The sequence below is a fragment of the Squalius cephalus genome (assembly GCF_949319135.1).
Source record: "Squalius cephalus genome assembly, chromosome: 9".
Classification (NCBI taxonomy): Eukaryota; Metazoa; Chordata; class Actinopteri; order Cypriniformes; family Leuciscidae; genus Squalius; species Squalius cephalus.
The window spans coordinates 41219699-41245957 of NC_137130.1; the positions used below are offsets into that span (position 1 = coordinate 41219699).

Below are 26259 nucleotides of genomic sequence, written 5' to 3' on the forward strand. Positions count from 1 at the left end.
CGTACGCGAACTTGATTGACACTGCTAAGACACTCCTCCTGGCTCTGAAGGCATCTGATTGGTTCTTTACACTCGGACCGAGTGGCAGTGATTGGTCAGAGTTTTTACTGTCCTGCAGCTGCTACAGAGGTCTGATTGTTTTCATTCCTTTTTCTGAACACATAATGTATTGACTACTCTCAGGATGGAAGGACCATTTCACCCAGTATAAAAAAAAGTGTTTCTGAACAGGATTACCTACCCTAGCTTTAATAGACAAAACAGGTTATATGTGACTTTTTGGAGGGCTTTTATTTTGGAATCAGACATTGACATTGTGTGTGTGATTTCCACTATCATTGTACTTTCATTCTGAAGTGAAATTGATGTTTGGAAACAAGGAGTTTCCTTTTATATAACTTTTATTGAATGAGCAAAAAGGCAAAGAAATAGACATTCTCTCATATGTACATATGCACATATACATCCACATACATATTTACACAAGGCACACATAAGAGATAATGAGACAAAACAATATTGTTATTGAGTTTAGCGGGGAATATTATATCAGCTTCAAGATCACCGCTTACTCAACCATAATCTGAACATGTTATTAATGTAATAAAGAGAAAGTAAGAGACTTGATTTATCATGCAGCTCAAAGCATTATGGGTAGAATCTCTCTACAATCTATCCTGATTCATCAACACAGTTTCACTGATGATCCAATACGATAAACCCTAAACCCAGGATAGAGCGGTTGAGTGAATGTGGTCTGAACTGTGTGGATGAGGCTCATCGTGTCAGAGACGCTGTAGAAGGACAGAGTTCCTGCACTGTGATCCACATACACTCCTATTCTACTGTGATCCACACACACTCCTGTTCTACGGCTGATGGGCTTTACAGGGAGTTCAGTCTTTATGTTATTGTGCCTGAATGAGAAACTGTCAGAAGAGCAGGACAAACTCCAGGACTGATCATTACATCCAAACACACACTCGTTACCCGATCCCTTCCTGCTGATGCTCTTATATGACACTGATATATACACACGTTCATTCCACTCAATCTCCCAGTAACAGCGTCCACACACACTCTCTCTACACAACACCTGACGACACTGATCAAATCTGTCTGGATGATAAGGGTACCACTGAAACTGTGGGTTAGTGTTAGTAATCACTCTGTTCCTCTGAGACAGACGGAGGAGATTATTCACTGTGTTCAGATCCAGATTGAGCTGATGGGAATCTGATGGAGATAAAACACATCAGAATCAGGAATTATGAATCTGTCGGATCTTTTAATGTATCTGAACTCTTCATGTTCAATATATCATCAGTGTCTCAGTACAGTTTACCAGATATCCTGAGCAAATCATCATTTACATGATCAACTCTAAAACTCTTCTGTCATGTTTGCTTTCACTTCTCCAGGAAGAACATGAACACACTCAGTGAGTTTTTCTGCTTGTTTTCCCAGTGACTTACATTGTAGGAAGTCGTTCCTGGTCCTGGGAACAATGTTGGAGAAAGTGACTGTGGAAATCAACAGATATGAAGAGTGTGATTATCATGTCAAGAGAAAATGATCCCTGCATCTGTTCCTAAGACATTTCTAATATGATCTTCTACATGATCTGAGATGATGGAGGATCATTTCTGAGAGCAGAATCTCCAGGACTTTACCTCTGTCAGAGATCTTCTTCTCTTTGCAGAAATCCTCCAGTTTGTCTCTCAGCTGACGGACAGATTCTCTCACGCCATCAAAAGAGGAGAGAGAACTGAAGGGATTGTCATTTACGTCTGTAGATTCAGGAGGAGCTGAGAGAGACTGGAAACTCTAGAGAAAACAGAAATCAAAGCTCATCACCTCCACACTTCATCAATAACCTGCTCTACTGTCAGATTTGTGCGGCTCTTGTTGATCTTTAGTAACTCTCCTCAATCCAGCACTTTCACAGCATCAGCTTCATTCTTCTCATATTTATTATGTGACATTAGAGACACAAGTTCTAGCGTTTGCCATTTGCCATCTGTCTAGGGGATTTCAAATTTACCCACTACCCTGGTAAAGGCACATTTCCCTTCAGTAACAGTATTGACAACTATAACCCAGATCTCAGATCTTCACCTGATAGTGTTAGATTTATGTTTTTCTATGCGGAAATAATAATAAACAACACTACTGTATTTACCATTAGAATTAAAAAAAAAAAAAAATTTCCTCAAAGAAAAACAAACAAATTAACAAATCAGTTCTTTCCTCAGGAAATCACGCAAATTTATGGCAGATCAATAAACATTCGTATTTATTCTTCTCAGTACTCTTTTCCTCTTTTGTTTCTCTTTGAATGACCAAATAATTCAATTCACAAAGTCACAACACAACTGCAATGATTCCAATAATCACCATAACCCCAGAAAAGGAAAGAAAAGAAAAATGTCAATGTAATACCATAAGTTTTACCCAGCAGAGATTTTCAGTACACAGATGGCGCGCTAGTTGGAGCTCTTTGATGCAAAACCAAGGTACTCACGAATCAGGAAAACACACTTTGCATGAACTCTCAATTACATAGACTACTGCGATCCTTTTACCCAAACTTAACCAAATAAACACGGGTATATTCTTCCGGATTTCAAACGAATTACACAACTTAGTATAACTCAAACTGCAACACTGAACTTGAGAAAATAAACACGGGAATATTCTTCCGGGTTATTTCACAATCTAAAACTAACAAAACAAATCAACGTGATGATAAAGAAAACACACAGGTTCTATCACGTGGGATCCTCATGCTAGATCTCCTCCATGACTCACGCGAAAAAGGAAAATGCACCGTGTCTCACCGAACTCTCTTGCAATGTTCCTTTTTCTTTTCCCGTGCTGCAAGCTGCAAACTAATTCGTGACACTTTCCCTGTTCACACCATTCTCGCGCAAACTTTTGTCACCGATTTGCCAGTCAAAATGTCCGTGTGCGCAGCAGGAAAACTCCGTTCCCCTTTTTTTTTCCGTCTTTCTCCCCCACCCCCTGCACCTTGAACTTCAGAGGTCAAAGTACACAGTTCTCATCGTCCAGAGTGACGCTCTCAGAAAACATAAAATGCAGCCATTTATGATTTGTTTTCCCCTTACACACACACATTGGAAAAAAAAACTTTTATAAACATCTCAAATATAAAACATAAAAAAAACTTAAAAAATAAAATAAAAAAGTCCATCAACACTTTGTTTGCGTATGTGTGCATAATTTCAGACCCAAATACAAATAATGAAATTCTCTTTTCAATAAAAAAAACAGTTATACCTTTAGAAACCCAAGACATTTGTCCAGGTCTCTACATTCTCCCCCCACCAAGAATCGTTATGTCCTCATAACGAGGGAAAACTGAGAATCACACAATTTACATTTCAATCACTTAGCTCTTTTCACATATTTAAACACATATCCACTTTTCAAATGAATGAGCAAAATAATATCACAATAGACCCATGTCTATACTGAAACAAATCACTCAAATTAGTATCTAGCAGTTAAGTCAACTGAACAGGTACTTAACCCTCTGGGGACCAAGGTGTTTTTGGGGCCCTTGAGATGTTCTGACATGCCTTGACATTTGTGCTTTTTTCAGTTATTTATAAACATGTTAATGACAAAGGTGTAAATTCACTCTATATAGCACAAACAGGGCTACCATAATATGCAAGCAACTTGTATGTAGATGTTTGTATTTTTAAGAGAATAATGTTTATGCGTGGTATTTGGAAAAAATAAAAATGAAAGTTGCTGAATTAAGACCACAAAACACATATTAAATATGTGTCCACAAGACTTTTGACTAATGGATGTGGTCCCTTTGAGTTCTAGCTTCAAAATTATATGAAAATAGTCTTGCTTTATCGTTCACAAAAAAAAATACATTGATTTAAATGGTGTAAAACAGGTTTTGCTTGGAAAGCCACTATGCGAGGGGGAGGAGCAGTTTACACCTTGTCCCACCCACTCTGCATAATGACTCTGCCTAATGAGCCATTCTTTCAGGTGTGACACTGACTGAGCCACAATGCAAGGACAAAGGATGTATTTAGAAGAAGACTTATATTGACCATTTAAGATTTTGCTTACATCTCTCTTGTAAATATGTTTTGCTATTTTATTAAAAATGTTACAATTACAACAATAATTACAATTTCCACAATATTTCAAGTGTACTCTTTCTTTGTAAAAAAGAAAAAGAAAAAAGATTATAGGCCTACATTTTATCATATGTATTCATTAGTTTGAATATAGCCAACATTGGAACATCTAACATCTTAGTCTATGACTTTATTTTTGACAAATATATATATATATATATATATAAAACGTTAGATATGAGCAGAAATTGCTAAACAAAAGCTTATTTTATGTGGCAGTATATTTTACAGTAGCCTAAAAACTGTACCCAAATCTAGTCAACAAGTGACTGACTGTAACGTTGTTTTTATGAAATATTAGGGCATATAAATGCTAATTTGCAGTTTAATACGTTGCTTATACAAATACATTTTATTTCAACATATTCCAGTCGATTTTTACTCATCTCAGTAGGCTATAGCAAAACAGTTTATTCTTCCACACACAGACGCGCGATTTATATTTAGGCTAAACAGTCTTTACAAATATGTACCCTTCATTCATCTCACAGAAAGGCGAGTCATATTATAGAAATGCGATTCATCTTTTTGCGGTTTGCATAGGCCTACACTAACGTTATTCCATAACGTTATTCCACACTTGAGAAAAGAAAACAGCCTACCTCACTCCTCAGCGGGATCTGCTCCTCATATCAGGATATATTGTTCCTCATATCAGCACTGTTCTGAGGAATCTTTTCTCCATAAGGTAGGCTATATTATGCCTCACTCGATCGCGACGCGCTTTGTTTACAGCTGATGTGGGTGTTTCACAGATCTTCAATAGTTCTCAGAATTTGCGTTTGAATAGCACGCGCTCTCCGTGGGCGTGTCACATTACTGTGAATTAGCTCGTAATGAGGTCGACTGGAGTCGCTCTCTTTTTATACAGATTACAGAAGATGAGAATATTTGTTTTTTATATAAGTTACTTCATTTAACAGATGCGATCTCAAGCTTTATGCCCGTGGGTCTGTTTGCCTGTTTGACTGAATTTTCGCGGAGTTATAGATCATTTTCGAACGCGTTTCAAATGGGAGTTTACTGACAGTGAGAAGGCAGAAATCGCATCATGTTAATTTTTCTTTATTTGTCAAAAAGCAAAACACTTTATTTTTATTGTGAGTGTACAGAAAAAAAATAGAAACTGAACAGGATCGATTGATGTATTACACGAAAATGAAAGATCAAAATTAACAGAGCATTTAGTGTTTATTTTCATTGCTAAAAAAAAAAAACGAGCAAAACGCGCGGGCGCGTTTTTGGTCCCCAGAGGGTTAACTTAATTGCAGGCACATTCATCCACCAAAATACGGTAGAGCAGTATCTAACAGGACATACACCTTTAGTTTGAGCAATGGCAGGCTCAAATTTTGGCTTCCCAAGAGTATCATAGGTAAACCTCTTAGGCACAGTTCTCTCCTTTGAGACCTTCTCTTCTTTTCAATTTCCCCATTAGAGATACCTTGATTTACATCACTCTCATTCACATTTGAAAGGTCTTGCACATCACTTGCAACATCATCACCGACGTCTGACAATTGCTTCACACTTTGTAAGTTGTCAGAATCACTTTCTGGTAGCAGTCTTGAAACAGACTCTACAAACTCATCTGTCTCAAGTCTTTGAGAAATCTCAACTCTGGCTCCAGATTGCTCAAAATTCTCAGAAACACTCTGTTCAACAATCTCTGAAACAGCATTATCAGAACCCCCTGCATCATTCTGAGAAGGGTCTCATCTCCTAAGAGTCAAGGGATGATTTTCAGGTATGTGATACCACACTCCATACATTTCATCCTCACTCTCTGAACTCACATCAGAATTCTGATCAACTCTGCCTTCTGTTTCCTGTCTCACAGGTGCATTCTCCTCTTTCTGTTCTGGACTCCTTGTCTGTCCAGCATTCTTCCTTTTCCTCAGAACTCTCTTCCTGGGTTCCGGGACACTGTCAGGAAGTTGTCGCTGTCTCAACCCTTGTCCAACAGGAAGAATATGATTCCCATGCAGAATCTTGACAGGTCCAGTTCTACTCTCTGGCTTAAGACGAAACACAGGTAAGTGAGGCATCTGGCTCTGGACAATGTACTGTAGGGCTCAGCACTCCATCTGTCCGCCAACTTGTGCTTCCCTTGCAATCCAAGATTCCTGATCAGTACTCTATCTCCAGGAACAAGGTGAGAGTAATGCAGTTTCTGATCATATCTTCTTTTATTTCCTGTATTCTTCTTTCCAGCTTTTTCCTCCGCCAGCTTGTATGCAGACTTCAGCTCTTGCTGCATGGTCTTGACAAAACGCTGGTAAGACTTAGTGGAAGTACCATCACTAGACACACCAAAACTCAAATCTGGCTTCCCTTCCGAACATCAGGAAGTAAGGCGAGTATCCTGTGGCTTCGTTTAGGCTGCTATTGTACACGTGTACAAGATGTCCAATGTGACGGCTCCACTGTGGTTTCTGCTTCGGATCCCGGGTTCCCAACATATCCAAAAGGGTCCGGTTGAACCGTTCGGGTTGCGGATCACCCTGGGGATGGTATGACGTTGTACGGGATTTCTCCACTCCAAACAGTTCAAACAACTCCTGGATGAGCCTGCTCTCAAAATCCTGTCCCTGATCCGAGTGCATCCGTCTAGGCAGACCATAATGAACAAAATACTTCTCCCACAATACTTTTGCAACTGTGGACGCCTTCTGGTCCTTAGTCGGGAATGTTTGCGCATACCTTGTGTAGTGGTCAGTGATGACTAAGACATTGCCAATGTTCTTGGAGTCTGGCTCAATGGATAAAAAATCCATACACACAAAATCCATAGGTCCATCACTGGATAAGTGTGACAATGGCGCAACTCTCTTTGGCAAGGTCTTCCTCTGGACACATCTGGCACATGTTTGGCAGTACTTCTCCACCTCCCTCTTCATTCATGGCCAGTAAAATCTCTCTCTTACCAAGCCATACGTTTTGTCAAATCCCAGGTGTCCAGAATCATCATGAAGCGACCGGAGAACTACTTCATGGAACTGCCTAGGCAAGCACAATTGCTTACGACGGGGTTTGTCTGGGGCTTGAGTGCACAGAGACACCACTCCATTCTCCATCACTAATCTTTCCCACTCTCTCATCATCAAGGGAAGGTCCTTGTGAGCTTCCTTCTTGACCTTGGACAGATCTCCTCCTTTAAGTCCTCTCCATATCTCTCCAAGACAAGGATCCTCCTGTTGAGCACGTGACAGATCTGCAGAACTCAGTTTTGGAATCATGGAAGTATCCAGAGTGGCTAAGTTGCAGAAAGCTCTGGGGACTGATTTAAAAGATCCGCCCAATGACGTGACAATCCTGCTGGCAGTTGCGAAGCAGTTGGACTTGTCTTGCACTGGTAGCTTACAAAGGGATCTCACTCCAGAGGATGATATATTAGTTCACTCCTGGTCATTCACTCCCCTATGAGGATGACAAGACAAAGCATCGGCATCAACATTTTGTCTCCCAGGCCTGTACTTGAGACTGAAGTCGTATGCAGAAAGGGCCGCCAGCCACCTATGTCCCACAGCATCCAGTTTGGCTGTGGTCAAAACGTAAGTTAACGGATTGTTGTCTGTCTGCACTTCAAACTTTGCTCCATACAAGTAATCATGTAGCTTGTCAACAACAGCCCATTTTAACCCTCTGGGGTCTGAGGGGTTTTTGGGGTCCTTGAGATGTTCTGACATGCCCTGACATTTGTGCTTTTTTCAGTTGCTTATAAACATATTAATGGCAAAGGTGTAAATTCACTCTATTTAGCACAATCAGGGCTACCATAATATGTGAACAACTTGCATGTACATGTTTGTATTTTTGATAGAATAATGTTTATGCATGGTTTTTTCAAAAACAAAAAACTAAAGTTTCTGAAATAAGGCCATAAAACACATTCTAAATATATGTAAATAAGACTTTTGACTAATGGATGACGTTGCCTAGAATTTTTTCTTCAAAATTATGTGAAAATCATCCTGCCTAATCATTCACATAACACAATACATTGATTTAAATCTTGTAAAACACTTTTTGTTTGGAAAGGCCATATGCGGGTGGGCGTGATTCACACCTGCGGAGTCAATGGGGCCCGCATAATGAGGCTGCATACGTAATGAGCCTTTCATTCAGGTGTGTGACTGAGCCACAAGAATGCAAGGACAATATATAACTGGTTTGTTGTTTTTTTCCACAAATTTTGCTTGCAAATTGTACAATATCCAAGGTAAACATTTCTAGTAATTGTGCAGTTAATTGTTCTCATACTGTATTTTCAGATTTGGAATATATTCTCTTCCCAAATGTGTCACTAATAAAGCATAATAAAATTATTTAAAGAGAAGGCTTATAATGACCTTTTAAGATTTTGTTTACATCTATCCTTTATATATATATATATATATATATATATATATATATATATATATATATATATATATTAAGGTTATACAATTACGACAACATTTAAAATTGTAACAATATTTCCAGTGTAATCTTTCTTTGTATTCATATTAAAACAGTATTTTTGCAAGCTGTAGTAGCTCCACAACAGCACGCATCTTTGCGTTCATTCATTCATAGAAACGCGATTCATATTTAAACAGTATTTTTGCCAGCTGTAGTAGCTCCACAACAGCGCGCATCTGTGCGTTCATTCATTCATAGAAATGTGATTCATATTTAAACACTACTTTTGCCAGCTGTAGTAGCTCCACAACAGCACGCATCTTTGCGTTCATTCATTCATAGAAACGCGATTCATATTTAAACAGTATTTTTGCCAGCTGTAGTAGCTCCACAACAGCACGCGTCTTTGCGTTCATTCATTCCGATTAGAACAAAGCAAACAGAACTGACCTAATTCCTCAGCGGGATCCGTTTGCTCCTCGAAATGATACTTCCAGAACTTCTGAGGTAAATTTTTGCAGGATTATTATCAAGATAGTATTATTCCTCACAGCATCGTAAAGTACATAAGTCTGAAAGTGAACTCGCGGTGTGTGTTATCCAGCTGATGTGGGCGTTTCACAGGTTTGTTTGGATCGCCTCACATTTGCGTTTGAATAGCGCGCGCTCTCCGTGGGCGGAGCACATTAAAACTTAATTAGCTGAGATGAGAACGACTGACATCTCTCTCTCTTTGCATACATATTACATAAACTGTGAATATTTGTTTTTTATAAAAAATACTTCATTTAAAAGTAGAGAATTCAAGCTTCATGCCTGTGTGACTGTATGCCTGTTTGACTGAGTATTCGCTGAGTTACAGTTCATTTTTGGACGCGTTTCAGAATTGACTTCACTGACGGAGAGTAGGCAGAACTCGCATCATGTTTATTTTTCTTTATTTGGCGAAAAGCACAACACTTTGTTTCTATTATGAGCATACACAAAAAAAATACACACTAAACAGGATCGATTGATGTATAACACAAGCATATAAGATAAACAATTTTTTTTTTTTTTTTTTGCACTCATACGGAAAAAAACGAGCCTATCGCGCCGGCGCGATAGCCGACCTCAGGGGGTTAACGCCAAGAACTCAAGTTTGTGGACTGGGTAATTCCTTTCAGAAGGCGTCAAGTTTCTGCTGACAAACGCTACAGGCCTCAACCCCTGTCCTTGGTCCTGATACAGCACCCTGCCCAACCCTTCACAGCAGGCATTAACATGTAAGACGTACGGGAGCTGAGAATTAGCAAAGACCAACACAGGAGCCTGGGTAAGTCTCACCTTCAACTCATTGAAAGCAGCTTCACAAGCATCAGTCCATCTACTTCCAAATGGATCCGAGGCTTTATAAATGACTATCTGGGTTGTCTCCAACTTTGATTTTCTTCAAACTCTTGTTAGGAAGACACCCTTGCAGCAACTGGTTGAGTGGGTAAGACACTTTAGAATAGTCTTTTACAAACCTTCTGTAGTACCCACAGAAACCTAAGAAGGATCGTAGCTCTGTCACGTTCTGGGGTCTGGGCAAAGATTTGACAGCTTCAATTTAGGAGGGATCAGTCGAGACACCGTCTTGAGACACGATGTGACCGACATGGCTGACAGAAGTCTGACAAAAGGTGCACTTGTCCAGGGACAACTTCAACCCTTCGCTCTGCAAGCGGTCCAACACCTTGAGCAGCCTCTCCTCATGCTCCTCCAAAGTCTGTCCAAAGATAATGAGGTCATCCAAGTATACCAACACTTCCAACAGGTTCATGTCTCCCACCGTCTTTTCCATCACTCGCTAGAAAGTCGAGGGAGCTCCACAAATCCATTGTGGCATTCGCTGGAATTGGTAAAACCCCACTGGGCAAATGAAAGCTGTCTTTTCTTGGTCGTCTTCACTCAGGGGGATCTGATAATTTCCACTCCTCAGATCCAATACACTGAACCACTGACTTCCATTTAAGCAGGCCAGAGCATCTTCAATGCGTGGAACGGTGTATTGGTCAGGGATTGTGCGACGATTCAACGTTCTGTATGGCGACACACATCCTTATCTGCCCATTCTTTTTCCGGACTACGACGATCGGTGAAGCATAGGGGCTTCTGGAGTCTGCAATAATTCCAGCCTCTTTCAGCTTCTCCAAGTGCTGCCTAACATCCTCGATGTCGGCTGTTGCAAGCCGCCGTGACCTCTCACGAAAAGGCTTATCCTCTGTCAGTCTGATGTGGTGTTGGGTACTCTTCGAACATCCCACATCAAATTCATCGCAGGAGAAAACATCCTTTCTCTCCAACATGTTTTTGGCCAGCCACTGTCTCCATTCTTCAGAGACAGGTGTATCGCCAAAATTAAATGAATCCTTGGTCAGTTTGGTTTGACCACTACACTCTCTGGGCTTAGAGACGATAGGCACAACGTCAACCGGAAACACATGGGCGATAGGCATTCCTCTCTTAATCGTCACTGGGCAAGAAGAGACATTCCTAATAGTGACTCCAATTCTTTTTGACTGGACAGCAGTAGCAGACTGCACCTTAGCTCTCACTAGCAGTTCCTCAGGAAAACGGGACTCCTCAGGCTGATCCACCAACAAGGCTTTAGCAGATGAGGTAACAGGGTACTTCAGAATTCCAAAGTTCCTCACACTCTCTCCTGGAATCAGTTTCAATGGCTTAAGGTGAGAAAACCAGATGGTACCTCTACTCTACTTTTTTGCACTTTGTGGAACATGTCTTCCCCGGAGCTTCAGGCCGTTCCTCTACTGAGCCCCGGAGGCGTTTCCCGATGGCTGTCTCATTCTGATAAGCCGCTGGTTTTACTTTCCTGAGATTCTCTTCCTTGGTACAGTCACGTTTCGGATGCCCATCTTCTCCACATCTATAACAGAATATGTTAGCCTTGTTCACTGGTCTGGTTGGTATTTTACTCTCTGAGATTGCAGCTAAACTGTGTGTAACGGAATGATCATAAGTCACTGGTTATTTAGCCGCAGCTGACAAACGAGACACCTCGTTCTTCAACCCCCTAATCTCCCTCTTCAGCATTTCTACTTCTGAATTGGCCAGATTGGTGTTACCAGATGACTCATTCTTTGCAGGGGGCACCCCAGACACAGCTACATTTGTATGCACTGAGCTCCTCTGTTTCAACATACTCTCTTCTTCTCGCACCTCTTTCATTAGCTCATTGAAGGCAGGAGGGGCACACAGCTTATGGGTCATCCTCAAACGCATTGCCACCAAGTCACTTGAAAGAGCACCTCTAACTATTTGCTGTATTCGAAGACGATTCATTGCAGGGAACTCAATGCCTCTTTTCCTCAGCATACGGTGTAGCATCCTATCCAACCTCATTATGTAGGCTGAGAGCTTCTCTCCCTCACTCTGGTAAGTGTTCCTAAATTTTAACATCAAATCGGCTGCATCCTCAGTGATGCCAAACGCTGACTCTAACACACTGAGGTAGTCACTGAAAGTAGCAGATTGGTTACCAGTCTTCTCGAACCTTACAATGTCTGCTGCAGGACCTCTGAGACACTCTACTAGTCTCTGCTTCTTAACATTATCAGAACATTGCCACTCTTTCAGAATGTGAGCAGTCTGCTCCACCCAGACCTCATACTCATCCTCTCCATGGGGAGTGGGAATGAAACCAGAGAAGGGACGCAGCTTCCTATATCCCACTCTCTCCTCAGATGAAGCCACATGACATGTTTGAACAAGGGAGTTTATGGCATCAACAAGCTTAGTGTCAAGCACAGGTGTAGAGGAAGCCAAACTTGGAATGTCAGATAGCGACTTTCCCTCCGCTTGAAGAAAAGACATCAGCTTAGTCTGGAACTCATCTTCCCTACTGTGTTTAGGTGCTTCAGCTGTGACATGCACAACCTGCGTGTACCAGGTACCAACTTCAGGTCCTCCCAGCTCCGCAGGTATAGACATCTCATAAACCTTGCTGACTGTCTCAATCAGAAGAAACTGCTGTCACTTAGTCTTATCAAAGAGGAGATCAAGCACTTTGCATTTCCTCATTCCCAGAGCAGCATCCAGCACTTCATAAACTACTCTGTCTTCACAATCTGCAGGTACGTTGCTCAGAATGATAACTCTGTCCAGCTCAACACCTTTCTCTCTGCACCAATCAATAATCTCAATAACCTCCATTTTGTTCACGAATCCTCAACAGTATGTGCTCAGAAAACAGGTTATGACTATTAAGCATTCAAGCTCTCTCCACAGAAATCTTAAAGAAACACAGTATACACACAAATTTTTTTTTCTTTTTAGAACACACAAGTTCACTGTGTCTGAAACACAATCTGAATAATCTGACTGATCCCGGACGAGCCCCCACAAAATGTAGCCCTCCCACCGGGTAGAATCTTGTGGCTCACAAGGTAGGAATCTATCTAGGGGATTTCAAATTTACCCACTACCCTGGTAAAGGCACATTTCCCTTCAGTAACAGTATTGACAACTATAACCCAGATCTCAGATCTTCACCTGATAGTGTTAGATTTATGTTTTTCTATGCGGAAGTAATAATAAACAACACTACTGTATTTACCATTAGAATAAAAAAATACAAATCCCTCAAAGAAAAAAAACTAATTAACAAATCAGTTCTTTCCCCAGGAAAACACACAAATTTATGGCAGATCAATAAACATTCGTATTTATTCTTCTCAGTACTCTTTTCCTCTTTTGAGAAGCGCTTGAATTCAGCGATGAACACAAATGTCTCAGTGATTTAAATCAGTTTAAAGGCAGATGAAACAGCGCTGACAAACAGGAGCAACACTGTGCGCAACGATACAGTCAGAAGGCTTTTCCGTCTACAAATTCCCATAATTTACCATGGATTTACTGTAACGTTAGCCTAGTAATATTAACTGCACCATGAAATGTGGGATATACATATTGAATTGTATTATATTATCAATGTAGACAATGTATTAGGGGCTGTTTACACCTGGCCACTTCATGCGTTTTCTCTGATCGGATAGCTATCGGATTTGTGCAAACGGTTCCATTTACACTTGTCCACATGAATGCGTCTCAGCTAAACGGATATGAATCCGATCTTCTAATTCCCGCGAAAAATGCAAATAAACATTTCCGGTGAACTGAAATGGCATCCACTGTTATTTTGCACTATTTGGGTTTGCGAATGCAGTCAAAACGAAAAAGAAAAAACTTGCTTCAACGCTTACGCAACAAAAGGCAGCACTTACTATGTGCAGTATTTTCGCTGTCGGCAGTACTACACTTTAAAAACCAGCGAGATACTTGGATGAAAGCTCGGAGTCAACACTGGTGGGAAAATATAGTACAGGCTTCTTTTTCTGAACAAGACTGGCAATCCAGTTTTCGAATGGGGCGCCGTACATTCGATTACCTTTGTGTCTGCCTGAAAAGTTATTTAATGAGGAGGCACACTCATCTCCGTCAGGCTATACCGGTCGATAAGCGCGTCGCCGTGGCCCTGTGGTATCTCGCTACAGGCAGCGGGTATAACACCATCTCTCACCTCTTTGGGCTGAGCCGGTCTACAGTATGCATCTGCGTGTGGGAAGTATGCAGTGCGCTCGTGTCCTGCATGCAGAAATGCATTCAATTGCCCACAGGCCAGAGGCTCCTGGACATTAGGGATGGGTTTGAGAGAAGATGGGGTTTCCCTCAATGTGCAGGTGCCATCGACGGGTCGCACATCCCGATAACGGCTCCACAAAACAACGCCAAGGACTATTTTAATCGCAAAGGACATTGTTCCATAATCCTGCAAGCTGTTGTAGATTATCAGTCACAGTAAGTAACCATTAACATTTTTATTTATTACAAAGTTTGCTAATGTACAAAGTCCTTACATGGACATAAATCACTTTGGCCCAATTTTATAATATTTTTTTTTTTTACATTAAGTATATTATATATTTGTATAGTTTATGTATAGTATTTTTTTATACAGTCAATGTCTAATTAGCAATCTCCATTAGGTTCACCAATATCAATTTCGGTTGGGCAGGCAGTGTTCATGATGCCAGAGTTCTCCGCAATTCAGAGATCTTTGACCTGGCAGAGAGAGGTGCTCTTTTTCCAGAGGTAAAAACATGATCTTTCATTGTTGTCCTAAGAATAGCAGAAAAACTATCAACATAGGTTGTCTATAAAAATGTTACAGTAAAGATGAGAAAAATGTGTGAATTTGTAAAAGCAGCCTTTAGTATCATTATTAGTAATAAAAAATATAGGTAGTATGTGTTTATTACACCAAGATATACATTTCTGTTATCACCATACTTCATTTTATGGACAAATTACTTGCAAATGAGAAAAACATAAGCAATTAATATATATAATATGCAAGCAATGCCACAATAATAAGTTATCGCAATTGATTTCTGTTTATACAGCTTACACGCAACATTGGAGGCATTGAGGTGCCAATCACAGTCCTGGGGGACGCAGCCTACCCGCTCATGTCTTGGCTGATGAAGCCCTACAGTGACCATGGCCAGTTGACTGTGGAACAGCAACATTTTAACTACCGCCTAAGCAGAGCACGAATGACGGTAGAGTGTGCGTTCGGGAGGCTGAAGGGCCGGTGGAGGTGCCTCCTCAACAGTCTGAGCTTCAACTGAAAAGAATGCCAGTGGTCGTCACAGCATGCTGCATTCTACATAATCTGTGCGAGCAGAATGGAGAACATTTTGACAACGAGTGGCTACAGGGCGTTAGTGAGCCTGGCACTCAAGAAGAGACCCAGGAGATGGCACCTGTTCTGCGGCACCAAGAAACACAACCCCATAAAATTCGCATTGCTTTGACCAGTTTTTTCTCTGAGCAGGGACAACAGTAGCAGCAATCACTTTTCCATTTGTAACTTGTTCACTGAAATTAAGATGCAGCTCATCTATTTCTAAACATTTGTTTTTCTGTTTTCTACCAAGTTATGTTTGTCAGTGTTAAAAACCAAACTGAAGATGGTGGACATTTAAAACTTTTATTTATTTTTTAACAAAAAAAAAAAGACATATGTACCTGGCTGTATCAAGTTAAGTAAATAGCAGCATAAACCAGACTTTATTAATTTACAAATGCAATATTTGAAAATAAAGTGCAACACCCAAAGGCAAAATGATTTGTTGTGTTTAACAAGAAACATCTTATAACTCAAACTGTACATGAAGAGCATAGTAACACAATACCCAAAAGCTCAAGTGTGAAAGGTTAAACTCCACTGAAGAGGTCAAAATTGAGTACAAAAGGTAAACAGAAATGTCTATGGCTCACAATAACATACATTTAACAGGCAAAAACCACTTGAATTTGTTTTTGTATTACCAAAAGTGTGTTAACTTGGTGAAAAATGTTTAACTTTGTTTTTCAAAAACAAGAAATTGTGCCTCTGGAAGAATTACAGTGGAGTGAATGTATGGGTTTCCTGGTCTTCATCTAGTGGATAGTGTCTGCTTGATGAGGGAGTATGTGGCAGGTACGAAGGTTGTGGACTGTGAGCCATGGGCCCAGGTGAGTTAGTGTGGCTAGGATGGAAGTATGGATTTTGTGCAGGAAATGGCATGTTTTACGGGGGGCCTTGGGGTGGCATGGGGTGTGTATTTGTTATGGCTTGGATCATCATACCAAACATTCTTGCCTCGTGTTCATTCTGGGCTGCTTGCATTTGCATAGCAAACTGCATCTCTCTTGAAAGATTATCGGACAGGGCCTTTGCAAAGCATTCGACTGTGGCTTCTAGTTTTGTCTTCTTCCTTTTCCGTGATCCTAAAAAAAAGACCAAGTTGATGTATTGTTAGTTTAAAATAGTAGATTAAATCAAATGCCTAACTAAAATAAATAAGAAGAAAAGTTTGCTTTGAAAAGTACAGAACCTACATTATTTACTTAGTGTGTCCAAAAATGCTAATTCCACAGAACACAAATATTATATATTTATCTCAGCATTTACAGAATTTTCCCTAAAAGCACTTACCTACAGCACCCTGATCTCTCTTGGCACGCTCAAAAACACGCTCCTGACCATCATCTTCTGACGTGGGTATGGGAGTGGGTTCAGGAGTGGTTTCGGAAGAGGGTCTATCGGTTGAGTCAGTCCCATCCACGTCTGTTAAAAAGTTAAACAGGTTAATATGGTAAAGTGACACTTTTTTTATTTACTACAATTACTATTATCACTTGTATGGGTTAAAGTTAACTGATTTTCGTCAGACTAGCTATTATTATTTCCTACCCACCCCCTACTACTAAGTCAACTAAATACTTATCAAACCTGTGTACAACAATAGATAGAAATGACAACAGAAAATAAAATAAAAATGGCCCATTTATAAGCCTTTTTAACTAGTTGTCATGATAATTCACTATATAAAAACTTTTGGCCCATAAAAGTAACTACAGAACTATATACACATACGTTTAGACTTTTGTAAATTACTATTGTATTTTTAACTAGCTAGAAAACTTGAACGCACAGACCAAGCATACAAACCTCCTTCAACGTCGACATTGTCTTCTGCCAAACTGGCCGTATCCAGCACCTCGCCTTCTCCAGGTACGAAAGACGGCTTATCTCCTAACACCCGATCCAACACTTCATAAAATGGACATGTTACTCTGGCCCGTCCACTTTTACCATTATTATCTTTAGCTTTGCGGTAAATTATTTTAAGACTTTTTATTTTCCTTTGGCACTGTTGCCAGGTTCGGCTGTAACCGTGTTCTCTCATTTTTTGCGATAAGTCTTCATATATTGCTTTGTTCCTATAAGTTCTTGATAATTTATGCTGCACGCTTTCGTCGCTCCATAAAGAAATAAGTGTCCGAGTTTCGCCGCTGCTCCATCCCTGAGTATCATCCATGTTTGTTTCTGCTTCTGGCGCGGCTAAAGCGAGTGACGTACTTCCGTTTGGGAGGAGAGAAGCGCTGACGTATGTGGTTTGAGCAACCAGATGCATTTACATTTGTCCAGTTTCGTCTGGAATGCGGCCCAGACCACCTCCTGAAGTGGTTTGAGCGATCGGATTCAAATCCGTCTCAAATGCGTTTCGGAGGCCATTTACACCTGGTCTTTTCACGATCGGATAGCTATCCGATCTGAGAAAACGCATGAAGTGGCCAGGTGTAAACAGTCCCTTAAAGGACTAATGGAATATAATTACAGTATTTAATAATGTATTTAGGCTACTGTATTTCATACAAATACCATAGAAACCATAAAGTTACATTTTGCCATGATAGTGAGGTGCTGTAGGCTATGCCTGGTTTTATCTGTGGTTATCATGATCTAAATGCATGATACTGGATGACCAATGGTTAAGTTTAATAAAACTCAAACAGTCAGAATATTACATTTTCCCCCAAAGAAAATTAGCACATGCAGAAACTAAGAAATTGTCCAATAAAGATATTTATTTTGTTAAGGAAAAATGACAAATGTTTGAATGTTCTACCTCAGATTTGTGAAATGTTCACCTGTTTGGCAAGTGTTTGTCATGATATGTTCTGACAATAAAGAGTAGTTTAAAACCACTGTTAACGCTCTGGTTTCTACAACTTTCACTTAAGAGCAAAAATCTGCCTTTAAACTTGAAGGAAATAAAGATTTGACTTTTATCGTGATAATTATTGATATCAACTGATATAAAAAAAATGATCGTGATTTTTTTTTTTTTGCCCATATCGCCCAGCCCTAATCTAGATTAACTCCTCCCTCGAACTGGTTAGATGCATCCGCGAAAATCCACACAGATCTCCCGTTTTCGACGATCTCTCCGTTCAAAGACTATAAAACACACTTTGCATGAACTCTCAACTACATAGACCACTGCGATCCTTTTACCCAAACTTAACCAAATAAACACGGGTATATTCTTCCGGATTTCAAAAGAATTACACAACTTAGTATAACTCAAACTGCAACACTGAACTTGAGAAAATAAACACGGGAATATTCTTCCGGGTTATTTCACAATCTAAAACTAACAAAACAAATCAACGTGATGATAAAGAAAACACACAGGTTCTCTCACGTGGGATCCTCGTGCTAGATCTCCTCCATGACTCAAGCGAAAAAGGAAAATGCACCGTGTCTCACCGAACTCTCTTGCAATGTTCCTTTTTTTTTTCCCCGTGCTGCAAGCTGCAAACTAATTTGTGATACTTTCCCTGTTCACACCATTCTCGCGCAAACTTTTGTCACCGATTTGCCAGTGAAAATGTCCGTGTGCGCAGCAGGAAAACCCGTTTTTTTTATTTTTCGTCTTTCTCCCCCACCCCCTGCACCTTGAACTTCAGAGGTCAAAGTACACAGTTCTCATCGTCCAGAGCGACGCTCTCAGAAAACATAAAATGCAGCCATTTATGATTTGTTTTCCCTTACACACACACACATTGGAAAAATAACTTTTATAAACATCTCAAAAATAAAACATAAAAATAAAAATAAATAAAAAAAGTCCATCAACACTTTGTTTGCGTATGTGTGCATCATTTCAGATCCAAATACAAATAATGAAATTCTCTTTTCAATAAAAAAACGACAGTTATACCTTTAGAAACCCAAGACATTTGTCCAGGTCTCTACACACTACATTTGAACTTCCTAGGAAATCAATTTAAGCTCAATATTAGCTTGAGAAATACATCATTTTATTAGAAATGCTGCGATCATAAATCCAAACAGTGTTTTGAAATGATATATTAAAAAATTTAATAACAGCAACAGTGAAATAAAGCACAAAAAAACCCACATTTGTCCAGGAATCATGAAAATTCACATGTGGAAATAAAATCTAGAGGTCAGTAATATACCAACATCTCTCTCACATTAAATATTTTAAATAATTGTGGCGAGGGGGGCGTGGTTTTGCGAAGTCTGTAGCAGGAGAGAAAGGAGGGGGCCGATCGGTGAGTAAGTAGGTCAAGTGCAAAATGATGAACACCTGTGTCTGATTGCAGTGATTGGCGTGGAGAGACCGGATATAAGCCAGCATGCGGGAGGAGATGAGAGAGAGAGTTGGACTGGAACCTCACCTGTACGCTGTGTTTGAATGAAGTTGTGATTGTTATTTGTTTCTCGTTGTTATTGCTGTGCGCGGCACGGTGAATGCGCTACGTGCGCCTCTTTTGTTTATTTTGTTTATTTTGAGTTTGTAATAAAGTGAGTGTTTCAGTCACGCCGACCCCTGTCTTCTTCCTTCCTTACAATACAATATCTGAACCTCGTTACAATAATCATATAATTATCCTGATCAGATGCATGAATCTCCATCTTAGCTGTATTATATTGTGTAAATTGAACTCTAAACAAGTTTAATATACTGGGAATGTCATTAAAACCTTTGTTTTATTCACAGAATTAAAGGGCAAAGTTTGCTAAATTCATATTTGTGTGATGAAAAGGCATTAATATGTGATTTTTTCCTGTTATTTTTATTTTCTTTGAAATGTGAAAGAGCGAGGTTTTTTATAAGTGATCGGGCAGCGAATGATGAGGAGAGAGAAATGATCAACTAGAAATCTCTATAGAAAATAAACTGGGAAATCAATTTACTATAAATGAGTTTAGGTTTGGATACTGTGAACTGGAACCTGTGAAACTTTCATTGCTAACAAACTACGCTGAACCACCGAACGCTAATGTTGTTCCTACAACTGTCACAGATACACCCTTGTCGGCACCAGACATCCTCACTCCGCCCACTCGTTCACTATCCCCTGAGTTCTGATTGTCTGCACCTGCCTTCACCACCTGTTTGCACTCTGCACTCATCATCTCACCACTACTTATGTTCAGCACTTCCATCATTTCACTGTCTGGTCTTGTTGATACTACACCGACTTACCTGACTCTCTACCCTCAACCTTACCGAACTCTACCAGCCTGTCTACTTCCCTGTCCTTCGTCAGATCCTCATCCAGTCTCTCCGGTTCATCATTCATTCCTGTGGTCAGATAAGAGACTCTGTCAGACTTCCCACTACCATCAGTATTCAACCTATCTGCAATTCTGCTATTTACCTGTCATTGTCGATCCAGTGCTCTTTAATAAACCTTTGTGTGCATTCTACCTGTCTGTGCCCTGCCATTTCATGACAGAAGACCGGACCAACATGCAAGAGCCCACGGATCATATTGATGAAGAAGCTTCGCCTCAGATTCCTCTAAACGTTGTTTTACATGAAATTCGTCAAGCTCTTCATCCACCAGTCACCAATTCTTCTTCATCTGCCTCTGTCAGTCCCATGGCCCGACCAGCGACTTACTCTGGCGAGTAGGGGGAGTGCAGCGTTTTTTTGCTTCAGTGCGAACTGTATTTGGAAATGCAAGCTTCACAGTTTCCCACGGAAAAAGCGAAAATTTCTTTTATCATCTCTCTTCTCACAGGACGCGCACTTCTCTGGGCTTGAGCACTATGGACTTCAAATGGTACTGTCACTCAGTCTCTTACGAATTTCATTGGTCATTTCTGAGACGTTTTTGCTCAAACTCCTAATGCTCTGTCTATTCACGATCAGTTATTTCGTATGCGGCAAGGAAATGCTTCTGTTTCAGAATATGCATTGCAGTTTCGCACTCTGGCAGCTAACAGTGGATGGAATGAGACGGCCTTGATTACCGCCTATCGTCAGGGTCTCAATCGAGACATTTGTTTACAACTGGCTATATACGACGACAATATAGGAGTGGAAGGTCTCATTCAACGCTCCATTCGAGCAGCCTAGTGTCGCACTGCCTGCTTATATGATAACCCTGCACTGCCTCCTCCTCGCCCAATATCGACAGTCAACCCTCCAGTACCAGAACCCATGGAAGTGGATTCAACCCATCTAACTTCAACAGAACAGCAACGTTGCATTCTCAATCTCTGTCTTTACTGTGGAACCGCTGATCATCTTCTCATCGCATGTCCCATTCGTCCACCACGACCTGCGGTGAGTACAGTTGATCTTCCCTTCCCCATTTCATCCATGAAATATACTCCAGTCTGCCTTACATATCTACGACGATCTTTTCCAGCGAAAAAAAAAAAGCGTTGATCAATTCCGGCTCTGCTGGCAAGTTCATCTCTCTCTCTCTACACTTCAAGCTCGCCGGAAATCCATAAATCAACCTTTGCACGTACAATCAATCCTGGGAAAACAGCTTGGTCGTGGTAACGTCCGGTACTGCAGTCCCATCCTATCCGTCAAAATCGGATGCTTGCATGAAGAGGATTTATCCTTTCTGGTACTGGAGGGCTCAATGGCCGACATCATCCTAGGACGCCCGTGGCTGGAATTTCATTCCCCAGATATTTGCTGGTTCACTGGAGAAGTTCATCAGTGGGGAGAAAACAGTTTTTCTCATTGTCTACATCCTGTCAAGAAGGTTTGCTCTTCTTCATCTACTTTGGTTTCCAATCTGTCTATCAGTTCAACTACCATCGATAGTCCAGCCACTAACACCAAACCTGAGATCCCAATCTACTACCGGGCGTTCCAGGATGTATTTAGTAAACATCTGGCTACTAAACTTCCACCTCATCGGCCATGGGACTGTGCGATCGACCTGCTGCCTGGGGCGACTCCTCCTCGCGGTAAGATCTACCCGCTGTCCATCCCAGAACAGAAGGCCATGGAGGAGTACATCGAGGAGGCTCTTCGTCAGGAATACATCCAACCTTCCACGTCCCATGCTGCTTCCAGTTTTTTCTTTGTAAGCAAAAAGGATGGAGGCTTGCGCCCCTGTATTGATTATCGGACCCTCAACGCTTCTACTGTCAAGTTTCGGTACCCCCTTCCTCTGGTTCCAGCCACCTTGGAGCAACTACGTGATGCACGGATCTTCTCTAAATTAGACCTCCGCAGTGCATACAACCTAATACGTATCCGTAAGGGGGATGAGTGGAAGACGGCGTTCATCACCCCTGCTGGGCACTATGAGTACAGAGTTATGCCCTTCGGATTGTCCAACGCTCCTGCCGTCTTTCAAGGTTTCATGAACGAGATTTTCAGAGATTACCTTCAGTGGTTCATCGTCTACATCGATGACATACTCATCTACTCGTCCAGTCTGTCTGAACACATCCGCCATGTGAAGATGGTTCTTCAACGGCTACGAGATCATCAGCTGTTCCTCAAACTGGAGAAATGTGAACCATCAAGAATCCATCCAATTCCTGGGGTATGTGATTAATCAACACGGAATCTCCATGGACCAGAGGAAGGTGGAAGCCGTTTCCAACTGGCCCCTACCTACGAACGTCAAAGAGCTTCAACATTTCCTGGGATTCGCCAATTTCTACAGAAGGTTTATTCAAGGTTTCAGCAAAATCAGCGCACCCATCACCTCTCTGTTAAAGAAAGGGGCCAAGTCTCTGTCCTGGACCACTGAAGCCACCAATGCCTTTCAAAAGCTCAAAGATTCCTTCTGCTCCGCTCCTACCCTCAGTCATGCTGATCCAGATCTTCCATTTCTCTTTGAGGTAGATGCTTATGCCACGGGGTAGGAGCGGTTCTTTCGCAGCGGCAGGGGAAGACTCCCAAACTCCATCCATGGGGAAGCCTCCCAAACTCCATCCATGTGCCTTCTCCAAAAAACTGTCCCCGGCGGAGCAGAATTATGACATTGGTAACCGGGAATTGCTGGCTATCAGACTGGCCTTGGAAGAATGGAGACACTGTCTGGAGGGAGCAAAATATCCATTTGAAGTCATCACCGATCATCGTAACCTGGAGTACCTCCGAGATGCTAAGCGACTCAACACCCGTCAAGCCTGCTGGTCACTTTTTTTTCACTCGATTCAACTTCAGTCTCCTATCGACCAGGTGACAAGAACATCAAGGCTGATTCCCTCTCTCGGGTTGCATCAACCAGAATCCACCTCTTCGAATCCGGAACCTATCCTCTCTCCAGCTGTAATAGTCAGTCCCATTTTGTGGAGCCTGGATGACCATATCGGCAAAACCACTCAAGCCGAACCTGCTCCGCCGGGAGGTCCTGAGGGACGGACCTATGTACCATCTCGATTGTGTCTGTCCCTCATGGACTCAGTACACACATCTCTGGGCTCTGGGCACCCAGGCAGCCAACAAACCCTCTCGCTCTTGCAACAACGCTACTGGTGGCCCAATATGACCCAGGATACCTCCCGATACGTGAGAAGCTGCCCAGTCTGACCAAAGTCCCTCGAAGTCTTCCTGAAGGCAAACTGGTTCCACTCCCAATACCCACCAGCCCTTGGTCACACCTCAGGGTGGACTTCATTACCGATCTTCCCTCCTCTGACTCCCACACATGTGTTTTGGTGGTTGTTGATCGTTTCTCTAAAGCCTGTAAGCTGATTTCTCTGCCTGGTTTACCCACAGCCTTCGAGACCGCTGAAACCCTCTTCAATCAAATCTTCAGACATTTCAGGATTCCCAAAGACATAGTTTCAGTTTGAGGACCTCAATTCATTTTTCGTGTCTGGAAGTCCTTCAATCTCCTTGCTGTTACTGTGAGTCTTACGTCGGGATATCATCCCCAGTCCAATGGCCAAACTGAAAGGAAGATTCAGGAAATCGGGAGGTACCTGCGGTCATATTGTCACGACCTACAGGACTGCTGGAGCCGATACCTACCTTGGGCCCATTTCAGTGCATACTCGGCTATCAACCGCCCCTGTTTCCCAGGTCAGATGAGCCTTCTGATGTCCCAGCAGTCAATCACTGGTTCCAAGAGAGCGAGAGGGTCTGGGACTCAGCACACATCCATCTGCAGAGGGCTGTTCAGAGACACAAGGATCAAGCCGACACTCGAAGATCTGCGCATCCCACCTACCAACCTGGTCAAATGGTCTGGCTCTCTACCAAGGACATCCGTCTCCGACAGCCCTGTTGCAAGCTGAGTCCCAGATACATTGGTCCGTTTGCAATACAGAGGCAGATAAACGAAGTCACCTACCGGTTATCACTCCCTGCACAGTATCGCATTTCACCTTCTTTTCATGTTTCACTCCTTAAACCGTACACTATTTCTCTGGTTCCTTCTTCCCCAGGATCTGGTGCTGACGACGTACCTCCTCCTCCTCCCGTGGATCCATCAGAAGACAACATCTATCAAGTCAAAGACATCCTTGACTCTCGATGACGGGGCCACCTGGAATACCTGGTCGACTGGGAGGGCTTTGGCCCAGAAGAAAGGTGCTGGGTTCATCGCGACGACATTCTAGACCCAGCTCTCCTGCAAGACTTTCATGCTGCTCATCCCAACCGTCCAGCACCGAGAGGCCGTGGTCGTCCCCGTCGTCTGACATTTCCGCCATCAGGAGCAGGCCGATGAGGGGGGGTACTGTCACGGATACACCCTTGTCAGCACCAGACATCCTCACTCCGCCCACTCATTCACTATCCCCTGAGTTCTGATTGTCTGCACCTGCCTTCACCACCTGTTTGCACTCTGCACTCATCATCTCACCACTACTTATGTTCAGCACTTCCATCAGTTCACTGTCCAGTCTCGTCGATACTACACCGACTTACCTGACTCTCTACCCGCAACCTTACCGAACTCTACCAACCTGTCTACTTCCCTGTCCTTCGTCAGATCCTCATCCAGTCTCTCCGGTTCATCATTCATTCCTGTGTTCAGATAAGAGACTCTGTCAGACTTCCCACTACCATCAGTATTCAACCTATCTGCAATTCTGCTATTTACCTGTCATTGTCGATCCAGTGCTCTTTAACCCTCTGGGGTCTGAGGTGTTTTCTGGGTCCTGGAGGTGTTCTGACATGCTCTGACATTTGTGCTTATTTCTGTTACTTGTGACATTTTCATGGCTAAAGTCTGATTACACTGTATTCAGCACAAACTCTGCTACAATAATATATCAACAGCATGTATGTAAAAGTTTGTAGTTTTGAGATAATGACATTTATGCATGGTTTGTAAAAAAAAATAAAAATTGTCAGTGAAATAAGGTCATGAAACTCCTACTGATTATTTCTTCACAAGACTTTTGAAAATTGTATCACGTAGCCTACAATATTTGCTCAAACTATGTGAAAATCATCCTGACTTCTCATTCAGAGAAGACAATATATTGATTTAAAATTTCTAAGACGTGTTTTGTGTGATAAAGCTTTATGCGAAAGGGGTGTGATCACCTCATTAATATGTAAGCTTTTCACACCTGAGAAAGACAAAGACACTCCCTAATGGCCCTATTTTAGGAGCTATCAGGCCCTATCATTCTGAGCAACCTTGCACAAAGAATGAGGAGATTTAAAAAAAAATGGCTTTATGATTGTTTGGATTTATTTACAACACAACATAATCCAAATATACACAACAAATGACAAAAAAGCACGCTATTTAACACACTGAACTAAACACAGAGACCTTTGTGCCATTCCTAAAAACATTGTACATACCTTTCATTTCCAAGGTGTTTGATTTTCACTTTACCATGTTCATATACAGAGACTCATGTGAATGTTGAAGTCAGCAGGACTCAGTGGCATCTGGTCCCTGAAAGAAAAAAAAAGTGAACATACTGATATCAAGAGAAACTATAGGGAATATAGTTCTAAAATTTATTGGGAATACATTTTAGATTTTTCTGGTTAAAATTGCTTTTTAAAATTCACAA

General features: G+C 41.6%; 1 protein-coding gene across 1 annotated transcript in view; it reads right to left on the reverse strand.

Moving 5' to 3' along the window:
* Positions 1–269: 269 nt before the first annotated feature.
* Positions 270–26259, reverse strand: part of LOC307164955 (tripartite motif-containing protein 16-like) — a 44080-nt gene continuing 18090 nt past the window's right edge. Inside the window, exons 4-6 of the mRNA XM_079882191.1 lie at positions 1674–1827; positions 1476–1523; positions 270–1236 (exon numbers count right to left, since the gene is read on the reverse strand). Coding sequence (XP_079738317.1) covers positions 686–1236; positions 1476–1523; positions 1674–1827 — 753 coding nt within the window. The 3' untranslated portion in view covers positions 270–685. The remainder of the gene's footprint in view (positions 1237–1475; positions 1524–1673; positions 1828–26259) is intronic.